This window comes from Podarcis liolepis (genome assembly GCF_965112155.1).
Source record: "Podarcis liolepis genome assembly, chromosome: 17".
Lineage (NCBI taxonomy): Eukaryota > Metazoa > Chordata > Lepidosauria > Squamata > Lacertidae > Podarcis > Podarcis liolepis.
In genome coordinates, this window is record NC_139571.1 from 7,253,409 (window position 1) to 7,273,233 (window position 19,825).

Sequence of the window (19,825 nt, forward strand, 5' to 3'; positions counted from 1 at the left end):
AACAAGCTTAAAAATCCAACCAGCGTAAAAGCGTACAAGGAACAAACATAAGGCCGACACACAGATACACACAAGTGCAACACAGGAGCAGAAAAGCTGAAATCACAATCAAATGCAGGAGCTAAAAGCCATCAATCACGCCACAGAGATTTAAAAAACAAGATATTAAAAGGGGAGGGAGGGGGGAGGAGGAGCAGAAAGGTGGTCAGGGATTATTATTTTTTAAAAAAAAGAAAAAAAGAAGCACACACCCCAAAAACGGCTCAATAAAGTGAGGTGTGTGGCTGGGGTCAAAGGAGGGTTTCTTAAGGCTGGCAGGAAATGAAACTGCCTATGAGAAGCCTTTCTGGAGAGAATTAGGGGGGAAATGCATTTTTTAAAAGGACTTTTTATGGATCAGATTGGATCAACTTAAACAAAATTTATGTACCTCTTGATTGTGAAGAAAAAGAAAAGCAAAAGACCCAAACACCTCTGAGTGCTTTACAAAAAATATAACAATAAATAATAATAATTTTTTATTTATACCCTGCCCTTCCTGGTTCAGAAAACTGGGCTCAGGCCGGCTAACAACAAATTCAAAACACTTAATTGTAGAAGCAGCATAAAATACAGTATAAAAACATGAATAACAATAAAATTCAAAGTTCAAGAATCAGTTTGGGGAAAATCCATCTAATAAGCATTAGATATTCACCAGGGCTAGCTGGCTGAATTAGTCCTATTTGGGCCAGCGAGGAGGCCAGGGGAGAATTAGCTGTGGGGTCTCAGAGCGGGTAATCTTCATAAAAGGGGAGTGGGAGGGAAGAAAAGGGAAATAAAAGATCAGGCTGAATTCAAATTAAAGGCCAGGTGGAATAGCTTTGTCTTACAGGCCCAACAGAAGGAGGTTAAATCCTGAAGGACCCTAGTCTCATGGGACAGAGCATTCCACCAGGTCGGAGCCATCACTGAAAAGGCCCTGGCCCTGGTGGAGGGTAGTCTGACTTCCTTAGGGCCCGGGAACTCTAAACTATGGTTATTCGTGGACCTTAAGGTCCTCGAACTATGGTTATTCGTGGACCTTAAGGTCCCAGGAGAGGTGGTCCCGTAAATACGAGGGCCCTAAGGAAGTTAGTAGGTGTTCCAAACACATTCCAAAAATGAAAGGAAAAGATTAAAAATCAACAGTAGCTAAGAGAATCTCTGCCTCTTCCCCACGCCCTCTGAGCATGCCGGAGAGATTGGTGGAAATCATGGCTGGCTGTCAAGACAAAATCTATATAGCCCTGATGGTGACTCAGTCCTTTTAATAATAATCAGACGTGACAAGGCTCTTCTTCTCAGCCCAGTCAGGGGGCACCTGGAAAAGGCCACAGCCCTAAAGACAGTGACTGTACCAGATTGGGTCTGGTATGGAGGAGCATATGCTAGGATGTGTATGAATGAGACAGGCCTGGCTTGGGTTGTAGGTGGGCCTCAGATGAGGGAATCAGACAGAACTGTATGTAATTCAAGATGTAAAAAAAAATCACTGGGTTGTAAGGTGGAAATGTTGCGTGGCTACAGAAGTGTGCAAAGTGAGTTTATAGTTGCCACACATGAACTGGTCAGGGTTGTGAACACCCCATGGCTTTTCAAAGCACACACGCAATTCTGTGCCAGGGTCATGCACATTCTGCTCCTAGAAAGGTAGGGGTGGAATAAAACTTTTAATTGTAATAAGCCTATGAAAATTAAGCAACATTGCTTATATTTGATTAATTTGCATAACTCTGCACCTGTTAATCAGGGATGTGGAAAGCAAGACAAAACATTAAAAACCCTATTCGCTGACCAACTGAAATATTATTAGGTTAGCCATCTGATTTTTATTATTCATCAGGTGAGGCTTGCACTATTTCACATGTAACTTCACGGTCATGAGGGCATGGTTTGGTTTTGAAATCAGATTGTAAAAATCTCACTTCGTAAATAAAAGGGATGTCTCTAGGTTTCATGGTTGTAAGAGAAATATGAATGTTAGTAAGTGTCAGAAGATATTTCTATGGACCTCTTTCCCATAGTCTTGAAAGAGAAGAGGGTTATTCTCTTGCCATCATTTAGCTGAATTCCCTTTTTCTTTTGCTCACCAATTCCATCCTCCACTGTATGCATTCCTTCTAACTTCTTTTTACCATCATCAACTGGCAAAAGTGTTGTATTTTTGCAAATAGTTTTTTTTTGGGGGGGGGGAGATTTGTAGAGGGTGTCTACAAAGATGTGATCCAATATTTATGAAAGGGTCCTGCTACATTTGCTTGCTCGGATGAAAGATTGGTCTTTTTAAATGAAATTTATTCCCCAGTGGAAAACCTGAGTCTCAAAATGTGTCAGGATCCTTTCATAAACATTGGTTTGCAACGTTCTGGCTTTAGTTCTTATTTTTATATCAAAACTGGGGTGATTGGGATGGATTGTGCAGTTTGACTGCCCCCACTGATAATGTCCCTACTTGCTCAGACTTACCAGACTCATGGGGTGGGAGTACAAGAAGGGTAACTATTCTGGCCTGAGAAATTTGCATCTCACTTGCTATTTCAGGTAGTCTAAGCCCTTGCTTGCCATCCTTTAGTTATTCTTATTCCCCTAGTAGCAGAACGCTAGATAGTAAAGGAGAGGTGGATAGGTCTCCAGAATGACAGCAGGACAGAGTTTTTATACTTTTTAGTGTTTTTTTTCAGGGGTACTCAAAGGTATGCAGTACCCGCACCTCTTTTTGTTGTTGCTAAAAAGTGTGGCACTTACTCTAACAACATCATGGTGAGTACGAACACCTATTTTTCTAGTGGGGGGAGCACTGAATGGGGGTATATAATGTCAGGGGTGAACGAAGGCTAATCAACACCCGCGGAGGGGCAAACTGCAGGCAGCGCATGCGTTGTGCTGCTACATACGACACATGCATGGTGTCGCTACATATGGCATATGTGTGGCGTTGCTACATAGGGCGCATGTGCAGTGTTTCTACATATGGCGCATGCGTGCGACACTGCACATGCATTGTACATAGTGGTTTGCCGCCGGCGCCGCCCAAATGGCGTACAGACGGTGGCAGGATCCTCTGCTCGCGGCTGCAGCTGCGAATGGAGGATCCTCCACATGCGGCTGTGGCAGCACAATGGCTGCTCACACCGCCGTGCCCGGGGACGGCAGGGTGCCTTCTTGTCACCCCCCAGACATGGCACCTGGGGCGCACCACCCTCCCGACTCCTCTTGCGACGCCACTGTATGGTGTGAATTCCCCAACCTTGCTCTCCTCCTCCAGAATACTCTGAACAGGCTCATCCCTTCTTCAATTAACATGTTTGTGCCACATAAGTATGTTAGTCTTTAAAAGGCCGCACAACTCTTTTGTTTGTGTATTCTCTTTGAGAACTGAGTGTCAGAGAGGCGTTAGGATGATGGATCACTCTGGGGGGTATATGGTGGTATGTACATTAGTATCCTGTTGGCACACAATGAACGGCACACCCTCAAAGTTATCTCTTGTTTAGAAGTGCTGTTTATCCTAGGCGCATGTGTGAGTTTTGCGTCTCTCCAGAGCCCACCTTGGGAACTTTCTATAGCTTTTGTGATGGAGGGTTGGGACACTTGGCTCTTTTTCAGTTGTGCATGTTGGGCTTTCCGTATGAATGTTTCAAGAAGATAAGAGTCTTGGAGGTGCATTTCTTCTGGCTCAGATGATTGCTAATTCAAACTTGTTCAGTTGCAACCCTGAGCCTTAGCATGCAATGGACAGAAGGGGCACTGCACAACACGCAAGCCATTGTTGGCAGCCCATAAGCTACTGTGCAGCCTGAGAAACTGACAGCGATATAAACCTGGGCAAGCATCCAGCCCTGTGCAGTTAGTAACCTATACCATACTGTTTGTACAGCACTGAAGACTAGCTGGCAAAATAAGGTTAACCTGGGAGCTGCATGGCATTTCAACACAGCCTTGTCAAGGCACACATCTGAATGGTGTTGGGGCTACTCCAATTTACTTTATAATGCCTAAACGTTATGGCAGAGTTTCTTTTCTTGAACTGCTTGGGTTGTGGAATGACTTGCCTTACCTCAGCTCATCACTGAGTTCAGCTCACTTATGTGAGGACTAGTTATGGCTTAATAAACATGGAAAGCTGTGGATAACCTGCCAATGAACCCTTTGTGACAATGTTAAGGCTGGGGGAGAAAGAAGTAAGGTGTGCTGGTCCCGAGGGTTATCCGTGCGGCGAGGTCCAAGGCTGGTCCGAGGTCGAGGGAGCTGTATGGAGGCTGCCCGTCAAAGCTGTAGCTGGGTCCAAGGTGGGGAGTCGGGTGAGGTCAGGAACTCTGGCAGAAGAGCAGGACAGGGTGCAGCCAGGAACAGGCTACCAACAACGTTGCTCCCGCAACTTGGGACTGGGGCTGGCTGGCTTTTATCTGCCCCGAGGCATAGGGCGGCCCCGGTCCACAGGTGACTCGCCTCTCCTGGCCTGGAGGACCCTTCAGGCTCAAGCCCCAGCCCCGGCTCAGCTGGTTCTGGAGGCGGGGACTCCTGTGCAGGCTGGGATTCCTCTGGTTCAGCCTCTGAGTCCGAATCCCAGGCCATCACATAAGGCTGTAAATCACACTTAGAAATGCTACTTAATTGTTGATTAGGAAAAATCTGGCTCCACCCTTCTGTTAAGTATGACCCGTAGTTCCATGCAAATAGCAGTTAATTATAACACCGCCAGTGCCCTCTATGTCACCTTCCAGAGGAAAAGGGAGCTGAGTATTATGTGATCATTGCAAGCAAGAGTGGATCCAGGATTTCTGAATTTCAATATTGAGTTAAAGCTTGTATATGTGTGTGAGAAAGACGGAGAACGCAGGCACAGTAAGGCCTCAGTTGAGAGGCAGGTCTTATAGCAAAAGAGCTCAGTTTGGTAGTTCTGCTTTTGGATCACGCTCTAGATAAGCCCACCCACATTTGTAGTGGAGTTCTGTTGCCTCTAGGTAGACACTTTCCCCATACTGAACCAATACTCCTGCTTTTCACACCTTCTCATAAGGGATTTGTAGCTCAGTTATTTATTAGAGATAATAGTTGTATGCAGAATGCCTCGGTCATTGTCCTGAGCGACTTCAGCTAAATGGATCTCAGTCTGCTTGAGATATTGGAGAGATGCTGCCAGTCTCAACAGGCAGTACTGGACCAGGAAGACCAGCGGTTTGACCCAGTAATAAGGGAGCTCCATGGCACAAGGTGGGCCAATGGTTAAGTGGGAAATGGGGTTTCCTGGCCAGCTCTTCTTTGGGAAAGGACTACAGAAGGTAACCTCCTACCATTTTGGAGTAGCCAACCAAGCTGAAAAGAGAATTGATTGGCCAAGCTTTCTAACTGCGGTCTTTCAAGGCAAACCACATAGTGACATGAGCTGCAGCCTGGTCTGGCATCTTTCATCCACACACCCCCTGATCTAGGCCTGTCTTCTTTCCCTCTCCTTCTTTCCTCCCCTTTGTACAGTTGCCGAACCAGTAACAGAAAGAGCCTGATCCTGACAAGTACATCGCCGACGCTGCCGCGGCCTCACTCTCCACTCCCAGGTCATATTGGTGAGTTAAGCCCTTGACCTGCCCCATCCTTCTTTCAGGAGTTCCACCCTGGGTGTGCCTTATCCAGCACTACACGGTGGGTCACAAACAGAATATGGCCCCTTGTCTTGCTGCCCCTGCTCAGGCAGTGGCCTTCAAACAAGGCCGGCTAGACTGGCTTTGACAAAGCACACCTTGGAGTAGTAATTGCTTATACCCAGGACTAATAAGTTGCCCTTGGTTCCTTCTGAGGACACAGTAATGTAAGTCCTTCATTTTTTAATCTACCCTCTTTTTTATAAAAAATGTGGGGTTCCTTCACATTGCTACAGCTGGATAGGATTAGATGGACATAGTCTTGTGTTATACCTGTTTGTCATAACATGCCAGGATGCCTACAGAAATATTGAGAGAAATTTCGTCTAAAGTCCATGTCCACCTCACCCAGTTTCCATCCTGTCAGCCTTGCCATACGTTTAGCAATAAGAATTATGTTGACTCCAAAGCAATCATATTAGTTTGATTTAGAACCAATGTTGTCTTTGTGGGTTCATCCATCTTCTAGTCAGCCTTTGCATCCGAACTGTAATTTCCCCACTGATTTCTTTTCTCATTTTTCCATGCATCCCAGGCCATCTGTCTATTATTCTGGCCATATATAGCAGCACCTTCTCGTCTGTCCATCTTACTAACTATCCCTGCCATTGTCTGTCCATCTGTCTGACTTCAAATCTTTTCCTCTGACTGTCTACCCAGCCATTTGACACTTGATCATTAATCCCCCATTGTCTGTCTGTCACCTGTCTTATTTGTTTATTCACCCATCCAGCATTCTATTTCTTGGCCTCTTTCTGTCTTCTGTTTTCATATTCCTCTGCATCACCTCCCAAGGCTTGTTGCTGGAGTCACTATGGCAACCTTTCTCATTATGGCAGGCTCTGAATATATGAATATGAATATGAATATGCTGGCTCCTTGAGTGAGACAGGGTTAATAATTTGATTTGATCCTCTGGCAGTCTCACGAGGCAATGTGTTGATTTCCCTTTTGTGTCTTCTTTTCCTGCCCTGTCCACAGGTAGCAGCCCTCTGGATAGCCCTCGGAACTTTTCCCCCAATACACCAGCCCACTTTTCCTTCGCTTCCTCCCGCAGGTAAGAGCAGTCCCTCATTCTTTGGGGCTCTGGTGTCCAATGGCTTTTGGGAATCGCCACTGCAAACCCAGACTCCTTCACTGACCACTGCTGTGTCCATACAGGGGTGTTGCACAATGAGTAGTCCACTTTTTACGTATGCACCTGGGTGCAACAGTGTCCACAGATGTCGTTTAAATTTTCTGCCTCTGAGTCCTAAACCAGTGTTTTGCATCTGCACTAGTTGCGTGTATCCTTGTGGTGCCCACTCCCCTCAGTTATTATATACACACCCTACATTAACATTTACTTAAGGTTGGCATGAGCACAGATAGTTATAGATATAGTTATAGATATAGATATAACCAGGGATGCAGGTGGCACTGTGGTGTAAACCACTGAGCCTCTTGGGCTTGCTGATCAGAAGGTCAGCGGTTCGAATCCCCATGATGGAGTGAGCTCCTGTTGCTCGGTCCCTGCTCCTGCCAACCTAGCAGTTCGAAAGCACACCAGCACAAGTAGATAATAGGTACAGCTGCAGCGGGAAGATAAACAGCATTTCCATGCACTTTGGTTTCCGTTACAGTGTCCCGTTGCACCAGAAGCGGTTTAGTCCCGCTGGCCACATGACCTGGAAAACTGTATGTGAACAAACGCCAGGTCCCTCAGCCTGAAAGCGAGATGAGCGCTGCAACCCCATAGTCGCCTTTGACTGGACTTAACTGTCCAGTGGTCCTTTTCCATTACTTTTTTACCAGCATATTTTGCAATGGGCAAAATGAAGGGTTGTGAATTTGGGGGTAGGGGAGTAAACACACACAAAAATAAGTCTTGCCATGCCGCTTATAGCTACTGATAGTACAGCAAGCCCCCCTAGATATTTGCCTCATGTGAGACCTGCCTCTCCACTTGCAGTCCTTATTTGATGAAGTCCCACCATCTTCCAACATCTGGTTGCAGAGGCAGTCTCCTGGGCAAAGTTCCCATAGACTACTGAGTGAAAGGAAGCCCACTTGGGGTAGAAACCAGTTGCTCTGTCCACAAGGAGAACCACCTCATATCCATTCCTCATACTTTTTTCTTGCTTCAGCCCCTGCCCAATCTCCCAGTTCCCCACCAGCCCATCCCAAGAAGTCCCTATCCCTCTCAAAGGCTTCGGAGGAGAACTGCAGGTTCCTGGCTATCATTCTCGTGTTTGATCTACCAGGCCATGCTGCCAGAATGTGGCATACAGGAACATTTGAGGCGGTTGAAGACTCTACAGCTGCTGCTCCCCACTCCCCATCTGCTCTCTGCTCTTTTTATAGTCATGCCCATGCAGCTTCTGCCTCCCACCCCCACCCCCAAAAGCAAGGGAACAGACTGTGAAGTTCCATCTTGCCATCAACAAAGTGCTGAGTAAAATCTGCCTTGAGCTGTTTACAGATCTCTGTTCTGTGAATTTTCACACTGGACTAAAACACACGTACGGTTTTATCACAGGAGTATGATTCGAAAATACCTTATTCCGTGGAACTTGCAAAGTCACTTGTGTCAGAGAGAGAGAGAGAGAAAATGAGAGAGAAATCAAGCACAGTGTATAGATTGGAACAAACCAGGACACCCCGAAAGAGCTTTTTTTAAGGAAACCACTGAAATAGTTGAGTTGTGGGGTTTTTTTAAGGAAAATCCGAAAGTTGTTGAGCTTTTCTTTACAAAAACACCCAAAAATGTACCGTAAATTTCGCTCCAAAACACGCACTTTTTTGCTCCGAGAAAGTAAGGGAAAATGCCTGTGCGTGTTAAGGAGCGAATGCACGGATCAGAGCCATGGCTGCCGTCAGTCAGGCAAAGCGGGAGCCACTTACACGCTCTACGAGGCTCTCACTTTGCTTTCTTTAAAGCGACCTGGAGCCAGGAAGGAGGGAGGGAAGGAGAGCCATAGCAGCAAAGCCGGCAGCAGCCGCTTACACGGGAGGAGGGACAGACGCTTGCAAAGGTCTGCGCGCTCTCTAAACAGAGCAATGAGGCTGCAGAGAGACGGCAGGAAAGATAAAATTTAAGCAACCAGCAGCAAAATAAAACCAACCTCTAGCTCTGAGCCACGCAGTGAAAACCAGGAAGTAAAAAAAAAAGGCTGGGGAGGGCATGAGGGAGAGGGGAAAACTTCGCAAATCCCCCGCGTCTCAGCTGATCGGCTGGGATGGAGCAGCTTGTTTTCAGGCAGGATAGATTTGAGCATTGTCTGGGTCCTAGTGCCCCTACCGCTTTTTTGCGCTCCATTCTATTGCTGCTGCTGGTGGCTGCTTACCATTCAGGCTGCAAGGAGGAGCACTTTTACACAGCTAATGGCAAATCCCCTGCAATCCCAAGTCCTCCTCACTTGCTCAAATCTATTCCGCCTCAAAACAAGGAGCGGAAGGAAAAGGCTGCAAACTGTTAAATGGAAAAAAAAACCCAGGCACAGGGCAAATACCTTAAGTATACCTTTAAAGCAACAGTGCTCTTTCCCTCCCTCCTCCCCGCGGAAAAGCTCCTTGTCCCTTGAGTTCTTTTCCTTCCCTCCCCACTTAAAACGTGGTTACAAAGCACGGATCCACATGGATCCTCAGGATTTTTGCATTGGGCTACCCCAAACTCACTGTCAGATCACATGTCTGTGGCCACAGCATGAACCATAAAAATCATACATCCACTGTTTCATTTAGAATATTTTTTCCTCGTTTTCCTCCTCTAAAAACTACATGCGTGTTATGGTCAGATGCGTGTTATAGAGCGAAAAATACGGTATGTGTGGTTTTTTTTTAATTGACTTGCCTAAGATCCAGGACAAAATGCTACCTTTCGGAAATTCACCCCAACATCAATTCCACCTTCCCAGTAATCCCAGTAATGTGCGGGGAAATCCGGACGTATGGCAGCCCTAACAAACCCACTGAGGCTGCTTAATAAAAGGAGGAGGATGTTGGCTATTTGCAGAAAGCACAGGGTTGAGGGCCAGTAAATTGTCAAAGCTGTTCCAGATGCAAGACTGAGGGGTGGGGGAAACTTTGCCAGAAAGCTTTGGAAATTGTAGGCCAAAGGATCAGGGCAGCATGAAGAAAGGGACAGTCCAAAACAGAGTCACACAGTAGCTGGGATCGAAGGTAAGGTACCTTTCCAACAAGATGCCATAATCTAACAGATAACAACCAGAGAGTCAACAAGGTCAAGACTAGCTGTTGTCATGCCCAGACGAAGACCCAGACCCAACACTGAAGTTTTATAGCTAGCTTGGGTCAGGGCAAACAAATAGGACATCTGTAGGTGGACCCTTCCTGGGGCTGGGGGAGGAGAAAGTTGACTGTCTTGCATGCATTAAAAAGTCTGAGATGCAGCATAGGTCCACAGCACACATATAAAGCACATTCAACACACATTTAGAACTTGTGACTTCCCCCAAAGAATCATGGGAACTGTAGTTTCGCCTTCACAGAGCTACAATTCCCTGCACCCAACAGTCCCTAGGATTCCTTGGGCAAAGCCATGTGTTTCAAAGGTGTGTTGAATGTGCTTTAAATGCATGGTGTGAATCTGCCCTATGTTGACAAGGACTTTTTCTCTTGTGCTTTCCTTTCTTTCTGAACCTCTGAAGGGAAAATAGAACTGGGAGGAGAATTCTAATGCAAGGACTCTAATTAGAATCAACCCTTGCGCCTGAACTGCTGTTGTGGTTTGGGGTTGCGATTCCTTAAAGGGTTTGTGGCATTCACTATTTCACCCAGGTACTCCACTTTCAGTAATCCGGTTTACACCCCTGAAAGCTATGCCACCATCACACATAACTACTGAATCACTTTTTCTACCTTCATCAGGTACAACTTGATATAAGGCATTCTGTGGACCTGGCTTTATTAACAAGAGAGGTATTTTTAAAAACCTCACCAAAGAAAGAGGCTGAAAGGGGAGCTGTGTTGGGCATGATTATTTTTAATTATACAGAAGCAAAGATGGGAGTATTTAAATCAAACTTAAATTTCTCTCAATCCCTGTCCCCAAACTGATGGGGCCATGGAGGGGAGGAAAGAAGAGATAGCAGAACTTGTTGCACTGGCTCCCACTAGCGCAGCTGCTTAGTTGAATGAGATGGTCTAAGGTAATAATAACTGGAAACATGAACTCTACAAAATAGTTTAGCAAAGAAACAAAGTTAAACACCAAAATAGTCATGAATCCAAAGAGACTTGAACCTTCTCCAAAAGCAAAGTTCTGTTGAGTCTTCTGAGAATTGCAGGGGAATCCGCCAAGGGAAGATCATCACTGCATTTTATCCTCTCAGTAACCTTGCCAGGCAGGTTAAGCTGTGTGACAGCATCTCTCCAGGCGCGGTTGAACTACAACTCCCATCATCCCTAACCACTGGTGATGGTTATCCAAACTTTCTCTTGTCCTGCAGCTTTGCCCCGGGGGAAACCATTCTTTATAGCTCCATCAGAGCAAATGGCAATTCAGGTTTTCTCTGAATTGGTGTTTGCTCTGATTTAGCGCTAAAGAGCAGGTTTTTCCTGGGAAAGGTGTGGGGCAAGGGGGAAAGTGCTCAGATCCATGCTTTCTAGGTGTGGAACGAGCAGAATTGTGGACGAGCCCTAAATTACACTACTGCCTGGCCAGATTACTTAACAAACACTTCAAACATGAAAGTTTGATTAATTATTCAAGGCCAGGCTAATCAATTGTCATTGGATCCAGAAGATTAATTGCAACAGCCAAACACCACTTGTCAGTGTGTTTATAGCTTTCATTGATATAGCAGCTAGTTCACACAATCAAGTCTCTTATTTCCTGGTCCAGGCTCAAACTGTACACCTGTGAACCTACATTGTACCTGAATTGAGCTTATGCAGGTTTTGGAGGGGGCAGAGGGCTTGCCCCTGCACACGTCTTAACATGTGAAAATGCTTCAAGAGCACATTCCCCGTGAGAAAAATCCAAATCACTTGGAGCTTTTTAATGTAAAAAGACAGGGAGCAAGGGCAGAGGGGTATAAAATCATCAACAATATGGGAAAGGAGACATTTTTCTCCCTGAGGATAACAGAATTTGAGGGTGCCCCAATAACATTGATTGACAGTAGGCTCAGGTTGGGCAAAATAACAGAACAAGCGTAACCCCCAATCTGCTGTGCTGGAGGAAGTTAAGAAGTGGCAGAGATTTCCCTCCACTCAAATGCAGCCAGGTTCTGTTGGCAGGAGCCCTCACTGCTGTGGAGGTCCTCACTGCACCTGTCAACGATACAGGCAGGTGAGAGCTGCTGCCAGTGGTATCCCCTGCATAAACCCCTAAAAGAGGCTGCGTTTGGGGCAGTGGGGGCAGCGGGACTGGCCAAGGATCCTCTAGAATCTAGATCAGGGGTCGGCAAACTAAGGCCCAGGGGCCAAATGTGGCCCACCGGGCTCGTTAATCCGGCCTGCGAACCTTGCAGACCCTGCTGCCCGTTGGTCCTTGCCATGCGGGGACTGACTTCTGTGATGCTGGCGCGGCTTCGGATTGGCCGTAAGAAGCTCCTGCAGCCAATCCAAAGCTGCGGATGCCTCTGGGTGGGCAGCGATGCTGGCGCGACTTCGGGTTGGCCACAGGAAGCTCCTGCAGCCAATCTAAAGTGATGGACCAAAGCGATGGCCAAGAGCTGAGCGGGAGGAAGTGGCGGGAGGGGGGGCCTTTCGGGGGAGGGGGTGCTTTCTGGAGAGGGTGGGTCCAGCCCCCCACAAGGTATGAGTGGACCAGCCCCCTACTGAAAAAGTTTGCTGACCCGTGATATAAAGCCTTAGATGATCCAGCTACTAGTGATGGACTGAGTCTGGGCCTCTCGGCTGAAGTCCTTACCGAAAGTACTTCTCTTTAAAACATCAAATGAATTGTTGCCTTCAGCACCTATCAGTCATGAGAGGTAAATAGAACCTCTGCATTCAGAAGCAACATACTGGAGGGGTAGGCAATGTGTTGCCCTCCAGATGTTGTTGGACTACAACTCCCATCATCCCTGACTTTTGACCATGCTGGCTGGAGCTGATAGGAGCTGGAGCCAAAATGTCAGAAGGGCACCACATTGCCAATCCCTGTAGAATGTTTTCGGACACCATATACTGGGGGACAAAGAATAAGGGATTCTGTTGATAGGAATCATAGTGTTCAAGCCCATAGAGCTCCCAGCCCCATCCTCCATTCACTGCATTGTCAGTTACCCTTAGCAAAGTTTCTGGTAATTCTATGAAGCCTCATTAAAGCCCACAAATGGATCTGTGTCTACAGTAATAGAGAGAGGTTTTCTAGGCTGTACCTAAATGGTTTGACATATATGTCAAGATAGAGTTCGATATGAGAGGCATAGTGTAGCATTCAAACTCATATGCTTTGTACGCACCTTTGTGCGAGAGTCAGTGTGGTGTAGTGGTTAAGAGCGATAGACTCGTAATCTGGTGAACCGGGTTCACTTCCCCGCTCCTCCACATGCAGCTGCTGGGTGACCCTGGGCTGGTCACACTTCTTTGAAGTCTCTCAGCCCCACTCACCTCACAGAGTGTTTGTTGTGGGGGAGGAAGGGAAAGGAGAATGTTAACTGCTTTGAGACTCCTTCAGGTAGTGATAAAGCGGGATATCAAATCCAAACTCTTCTTCTTCTTCTCGTGTCCTGAAAGTCTGAACAGGCAATTGCTTCCAGCCAGCTGGTTTACTGGAGATACCAGCAAAGAAAGCACAAGTGGTTGAAACATGGACTTTGTGACAATATGGGTTTTTTCTTTTCCCCCCCATCAGAACTGGTTCTGCCTGAATCTTTAAACTATGGACTATCTTAAAAGTTCCTGTTCATTTTGATCATTTCAGGGCAGATGGCCGGCGCTGGTCCTTGGCTTCCTTGCCATCATCTGGATATGGAACCAACACTCCCAGCTCCACCGTATCGGTAAGACCTTCCTGCCGTTAAGAAGATCTGGGAGGGAAGAAGATCTGGGAGGGAGGCAAGATTTGACTGGTTATGGGAGCTGTTTAATGGACAGTGGCCTAAAGACTCTGCTGGGGTGTTTGAGGACAGGCCAGCCAGGCAAGTCTAAATCATAAATACGGTGATAGAAATTGCTAAAACTACGTGTGGGCCAACTGACTCCCAGTTTGCAGCTGTTGACCCCCCACCCCCACCCAAGAGAGCCCTGTATGTCCACTGTAGGGTTGCCTTATGTCCAGGAAATCCCAGACATGTCCTCTTTTGCAGGGTAAACGGGGGGGGGGGATTTTTACATTCTAAAGGAAATGTCTGGGGTTTGGGTTTTTTGAAATTGGGGTGCAGTTTGGCGTGGGCACAGGTGGCTCTGCACGCCGCGGCTGCTGTCAGCCTGAACCATGGAGAGAAGCACATCAGTGCAGCGGCCCTGCTCACCCTTGCGCCGCTTTCCCTGGCTCGGGCTGGCAGCAGCTCTGGCTGTCTTTTCTCCCCCTCTCTCTTCAAGATATGGCAACCCTAGCATACAGAGAAGAGATAGGGGAGGGGAGTCAGTGCTGTCAGTCTGGGTTGCCTTGGGGCACCCTTAGGAGAAGAGGCGTCTACATAATGTGAGTACAGTGGTGCCCCGCAAGACGAATGCCTCGCAAGACGAAAAACTCGCTAGACGAAAGAGTTTTCCGTTTTGGAGGTACTTCGCAAAACGAATTTCCTATGGGCTTGCTTTGCAAGACGACAATGTCTTGCAAGTTCCTCTGGGTTTTTTTCCCTTCCCCCCCTTTTTCTAAGCCGCTAAGCCGCTTATCAGCTGATCCGATCAGCAGATAAGCCGTTAAAAGCCGCTAATAGCGCTAATAGCGCTAATCTGCTAATCCGTCAATGGGCTTGCTTCGCAAGACGAAAAAACCGCTAGACGAAGAGAATCACAGAACGGATTCTTTTCGTCTTGCGAGGCACCACTGTACTCAGCACAGGTTGAGGAAGCAGACTGCGTACCCATTGCAAATGTTGTCGCATAACTCAGTGCAATCTTTAACATCCTTGTGTGTGTATCTGTGGTTCACTGTAATGACATCTGGAATTCTTAGCTTCAGGTCAACCTGAAGGGCTGTAGGTCAGTGGTAGAATGCTTTTTTTTCCATACGAAAGGTCACAAAACCCATTCCTGGCATTTCCAGGTAGGACTTAGAAAATATGCGTGCCTGAAACCATAGAGCAACCTCCTGCCAACTTGGTGCCCTCCGTTATGTTTTGGACTACAACTGCACACCCCAATATCACCTCTGCTGTGCTGCCTGAGGCAAACAGGACAGAGAAGGCTGGTGTAGTCTATGCCAAGCTAAATGGGCCAGTGGCCAGATGGTTTAAGCAACTTCCTGCGTTCAGTCACATTCTGTGGGTTAATGCCTGGCTGACATACGAAAACCATTCTGCATTAACAATTCTCATGTTGCCTTGGCAATTGTATTATATTTTGGTTCCTGCAGTAAAACTGTTGCATGTTTTAGAAGGGTATGCAGCCCATGTATAGGAGCTGGGCCATTTCCCAGACCTAGATACATTTCTGTGGCAGATTTGGGAAGACATTTGCAAAGAGCTGACACTTGGCATCAACTTAGGGCCAATTCTGTTTCTTCCTTGCAGTCGTCCTGCTCCTCCCAAGAGCGCCTTCACCAGCTGCCTTATCAGCCCACTATGGATGAACTGCATTTCCTTTCCAAGCATTTCGGCAGCAGTGAGAGCATTACTGATGATGACGGGGGGCGGAGGTCCCCTGCGGTTCGGCCCCGGTCCCGGAGCCTCAGGTAAGGATGGAGCAGCCGTCACCCTGCAGAGCAACTCCCTTGGGTCTCTTGTATGTCCATTGCGCATTCATCCTTCACTCAGAAACCTTTGTAGGAATATAAGCAAATGAGAGACTTGCAATGGAATTATTGAAGGTCTATAGAATGGGATAAAAGGACAGTGTTCCAGTTTGATTCAGGGTCAACCCTGGCTGGCATGGGTAGATCCTAAGCTCCGCCCCCCCAAAAAAACCCCAAATACAATGTAGTGTATTTGCTAAGAAGCATTTTAGTGCAATGATCTGCGCAATGATCTGTGGGGAATCTCTGGTTCTCCCAATACTGCTGGACATCAGCTCCAGCCAGGATGCCAAGTGATCAGAGGTGACGGGAGCCATAGTCCAGCAACAACTGAAAGGCCTCCAGTAATCTTAAAGAATGAATGAGGTTTACGTAGACAAAAAAAACACAGTCGTACCTTGGTTCTTGGAGTTCTGTTCCGGGAGTCCGTTTGACTCCTGAAATGGTTTGAAAACCAAGGCACAGCTTCTGATGGTTCGAAAACCAAGGCTGCAGGAGCTTCTTGCACTCAATTGGAAGTCGCAGGAAGCCACGTCGGACGTTCAGCTTCTGAAAAATGTTTGCAAACCAAAACACTTACTTCCGGATTTGTGGCATTCAGGAACCGATTTGTCCAGGAGCCAAGCCATTTGACTACCAACGTATCAAGGTATAATGATACATTAAACATCTAAGAAAATAAGCACAAAACAGCTTAGCAACTCAGCAAATATAACTTTTGTTGCATTTCAAATGTGATAAAGACCCATCAGTCTTTATTAGTTTCTTACACACACACTTAGTTATTTGAATTCTGTCATTAGGCTGCAATCCTATATATATTTACCTAAGAGTAAGCCCTGTTGAACTTCTAAGAGTAGACATTAGAGGATTGCACTTTTACTTTCTCACATTGGTATGATCCAGACCAGGAGGAAAGGTTAAACAGGTTGAATACAAAAGGCTCTTCTACTGTCCTGCCTGCTGGGAAGCAATTAATTGAAGAGAACTGTGATTAAATAGCTCCTGCTAATGGTTCCCTGTACATCTCGCAAAGCAGGTTTGTGTGCCATTCTGAAAGTGTTGCCTTTGGTTAATGAAAGCAATAGGATAATACAGTCAAACCTCAGTTGGAGAACGTAATCTGTTCCGGAAGCCCGTTCGGCTTCCGAAATGTTTGACAACCAAGGCGCGGCTTCTGATTGGTTGCAGGAGCTTCCTGCACTCAAGTGGAAGCCGTGTCAAATGTTCAGCTTCCAAAAAATGTTTGAAAACTGGAGCATTTAATTCCGGTTTTTTGGCATTTGGGAGCCGAAACGTTCCAAAGTGGAGGTGTTTGGGATCCAAGGTTTGACTGAATAGGAAGCAATATGGGTAATACTGAACACCACACTGATCTTTCCTATACACAGGGGCTGGGGTCTCAGAATCTGTTTTCTATTTTACTGGAACTGCTGGAAGCCAAGTGCACGAGACAGTTAGAAATGGAGAGTGTGGTGCCTCTGAGCACACACTCAGCCCATGAGTTTGTTTTTAGTAGTGCAACTGACCTCACAGTCTTTTCACACAAAAATCCATTCTGATACCACCATGTTTTCTTTATTTCAACAGCCTTATTCAGAAAGTGAGAGGGAAGTCTTTTGTGTGTGTAAGAAACCCTTTCCAAGTCTCCTGCAAAGTACCCAGAGATTTACCATAGATCCCAATCTACCTTCTCCCCACTTCTTCCATACAGTATATTTCACACCATTAGCAATGAAAATATAAAGATTAAGTAGTAATAAAGAAAAGTGAGAAATGCTCAAATAGAATTCAGGACGATGGGGAGTACAGGAAAATAGAAGATACCAGGAGCTGATGCATTTTTATTCCTTTGCAGCCCGGGCCGGTCCCCATCCTCCTATGACAATGAGATAGTAATGATGAATCATGTGTACAAGGAACGGTTCCCCAAGGTAAGGGTCACAGTCGGAGGCAGAATCTAAAGATTTCATTTCCATCAAATAACATCCTACAGGGACCATTTTGCCCGGAATCCTGGAAAATGCTAGAAGCAAAGGGATCTGTTTCATTTAGCAACTTTCCATTGACAAAAGACGGACAATCTACCTGTATTGACACTTAGTATGTAAATTTAGGGCTTTTTTTTTGTCCCACTCTTTCTGGACACAGCTCCATGCTTAAAAGCTCTGAGTCCAAGTGTGTGTGTATGTGTGTGTTTTGTCCTGGAGCTTTCTGGCGCTGTGGGTAAAAGCCTCAGCGCCTAGGGCTTGCCGATCGAAAGGTCGGCGGTTCGAATCCCCGCGGCGGGGTGCGCTCCCGTTGCTCGGTCCCAGCGCCTGCCAACCTAGCAGTTCGAAAGCACCCCCGGGTGCAAGTAGATAAATAGGTACCGCTTACCAGCGGGAAGGTAAACGGCGTTCCGTGTGCTGCGCTGGCTCGCCAGATGCAGCTTTGTCACGCTGGCCACGTGACCCGGAAGTGTCTCTGGACAGCGCTGGCCCCCGGCCTATAGATGTGAGATGGGCGCACAAACCCCAGAGTCTGTCAAGACTGGCCCGTTCGGGCAGGGGTACCTTTACCTTTACCTTTCTTTGCAAAAACCCACTCTTTAGTGCTCAATTGGAGCAAATGTCCATTTGGTTTTTCTGCGGATTGCCTTTTGCTCCGACTGAGCTTTAAAGAGTGGGCACCTTGAGCAGGAGTTTTACACTGTGGATCGTGTCTAGGAAAAGTGTGGATCAGCCCTTAATTTACATTTTAAAACTTGAATACTCCTGCCCAGAGCAGTATCTCATTGCTTTACTTTGTCTCATTCTCTCATTATTTAGCAATAGCCCACATTCCAAACAAACACACTGAGAAAGGGTAATGGAGAGAGAGAATAAGAACTGGGCACAGAAATGGAAGCAAACAGGTATAATGATACCTGACTAGGGTGTGTAATTGTTATTTATATAAATAGATATGATGGAGAAGAGAAATACCTTATGCCTTATAAGACTGAGAAAGAAAGAGAGCCCCTGAGATTGGATGTGCCTTGTTAGACGTCGTGTCCTACTGTGGTGCAGCTGTGATATAGCAAGTGGTTCTTTTAGAGGAAGGTGATAAAAAGGAAGGGCTCTCATGACCCAGAATTAATAGATTTTGTTTTTTTACAGGGAGAGTACAGAGTGCGCTGTAAACTGGGTTGTAATTGAGGGCCTGGGAATCAGGATTCCCTTATACTTTTCCTAGCTTTGAGAAAGGAGCAATGCCTATTCTGGGTGATTTACTAGACTCCTCTTTTTCCTGACACAAGAGTTCCAATTTCTTACCCTCACAGGCCACGGCACAGATGGAAGAGAAGCTGAAAGACTTCATCAAGAGCTATGAGCCGGACAGTGTGCTGCCCTTGGCTGATGGGGCTCTCAGTTTCATCCACCACCAAGTCATTGAGCTGGCACGTGACTGTTTAGCCAAGTCCCAGGAAGGCCTCATCACCACTGTCTACTTCTATGAGCTGCAGGAAAACATGGAGAAACTTCTGAAAGATGTGAGCACGGGGCCTCTCAGTGAATGTGCAGTGCACAGCAAGATGTGCTGAAGAAGTCAGTTTTGCACGGCAGTGAATAAAAAAGATATAGTCAGGACAGGCAACAATGGTCAAAGAGAGGGAGCTGGGTTGGATTGGAGTAATTTCTGGAGAAATTTAGGTTTAGGTGTGAGTGGCAGCAAGTTATGATGGAAGCAACCATGATGGACGAAACAAGCCATGTGAGAGCAGGGACTCTGAGTGGGGTGATAGCAAGAACATGAGGAGGTGTTCCTTGTGGGCACAGTGGCATGCCATGGAGATGACTGCAACCAAAACCATTCTCTAACAAGCCCCTTCTTCCATTGCTTACAGGCCTATGAGCGCTCTGAGAGTGAGGAGGTGACCTTTGTCACTCAGCTTGTGAAGAAGCTGCTGATTATCATCTCCCGACCAGCCCGGCTGCTGGAATGCCTGGTGAGGCACTGAGGGGTATATGTGTCTGTCTGCTTCCCTAGGAATTGGCAGAAGTCAAAGCTGTATGTCTCTGTTGCCACTTGATATCTTCCCACATGTTCACATCAAGATCGCTCCATGATCTCCTGCCTGTTGCACTCTCTGGACTGGTGAGGGGCTTAGTTTCTCAGTAGCATTGCTGTGAGGATGGGGAGAAGAGTGCCGTTCTGCTGTTCTCCCACCATCCTCCTTTTTCATTTGCTAATGCATGTTGCTGCAAAGGAGTTGTGTGATGGGAGTAGCAGGGAGCCACCAGAACACTCAAAACATAAATTCACAATGAAGTGACTGGCAGATAGGAGC

At 46.7% G+C, this 19,825-nt stretch overlaps 1 protein-coding gene and 1 long non-coding RNA gene across 6 annotated transcripts in view; one reads left to right on the forward strand and one right to left on the reverse strand.

Moving 5' to 3' along the window:
• Positions 1-19,825, reverse strand: part of LOC310697029 — a 277,036-nt gene that overhangs the window by 113,204 nt on the left and 144,007 nt on the right. The gene's annotated exons all lie outside the window — the stretch shown is intronic.
• Positions 1-19,825, forward strand: part of MAST1 (microtubule associated serine/threonine kinase 1) — a 93,973-nt gene that overhangs the window by 38,806 nt on the left and 35,342 nt on the right. For all 5 annotated transcript variants that reach the window (XM_083482902.1, XM_083482904.1, XM_083482901.1 and 2 more), the window contains 7 exons: positions 5,497-5,585; positions 6,642-6,717; positions 13,537-13,615; positions 15,293-15,453; positions 17,372-17,447; positions 18,818-19,027; positions 19,382-19,483. In XM_083482902.1, coding sequence (XP_083339028.1) covers positions 5,497-5,585; positions 6,642-6,717; positions 13,537-13,615; positions 15,293-15,453; positions 17,372-17,447; positions 18,818-19,027; positions 19,382-19,483 — 793 coding nt within the window. The remainder of the gene's footprint in view (positions 1-5,496; positions 5,586-6,641; positions 6,718-13,536; positions 13,616-15,292; positions 15,454-17,371; positions 17,448-18,817; positions 19,028-19,381; positions 19,484-19,825) is intronic.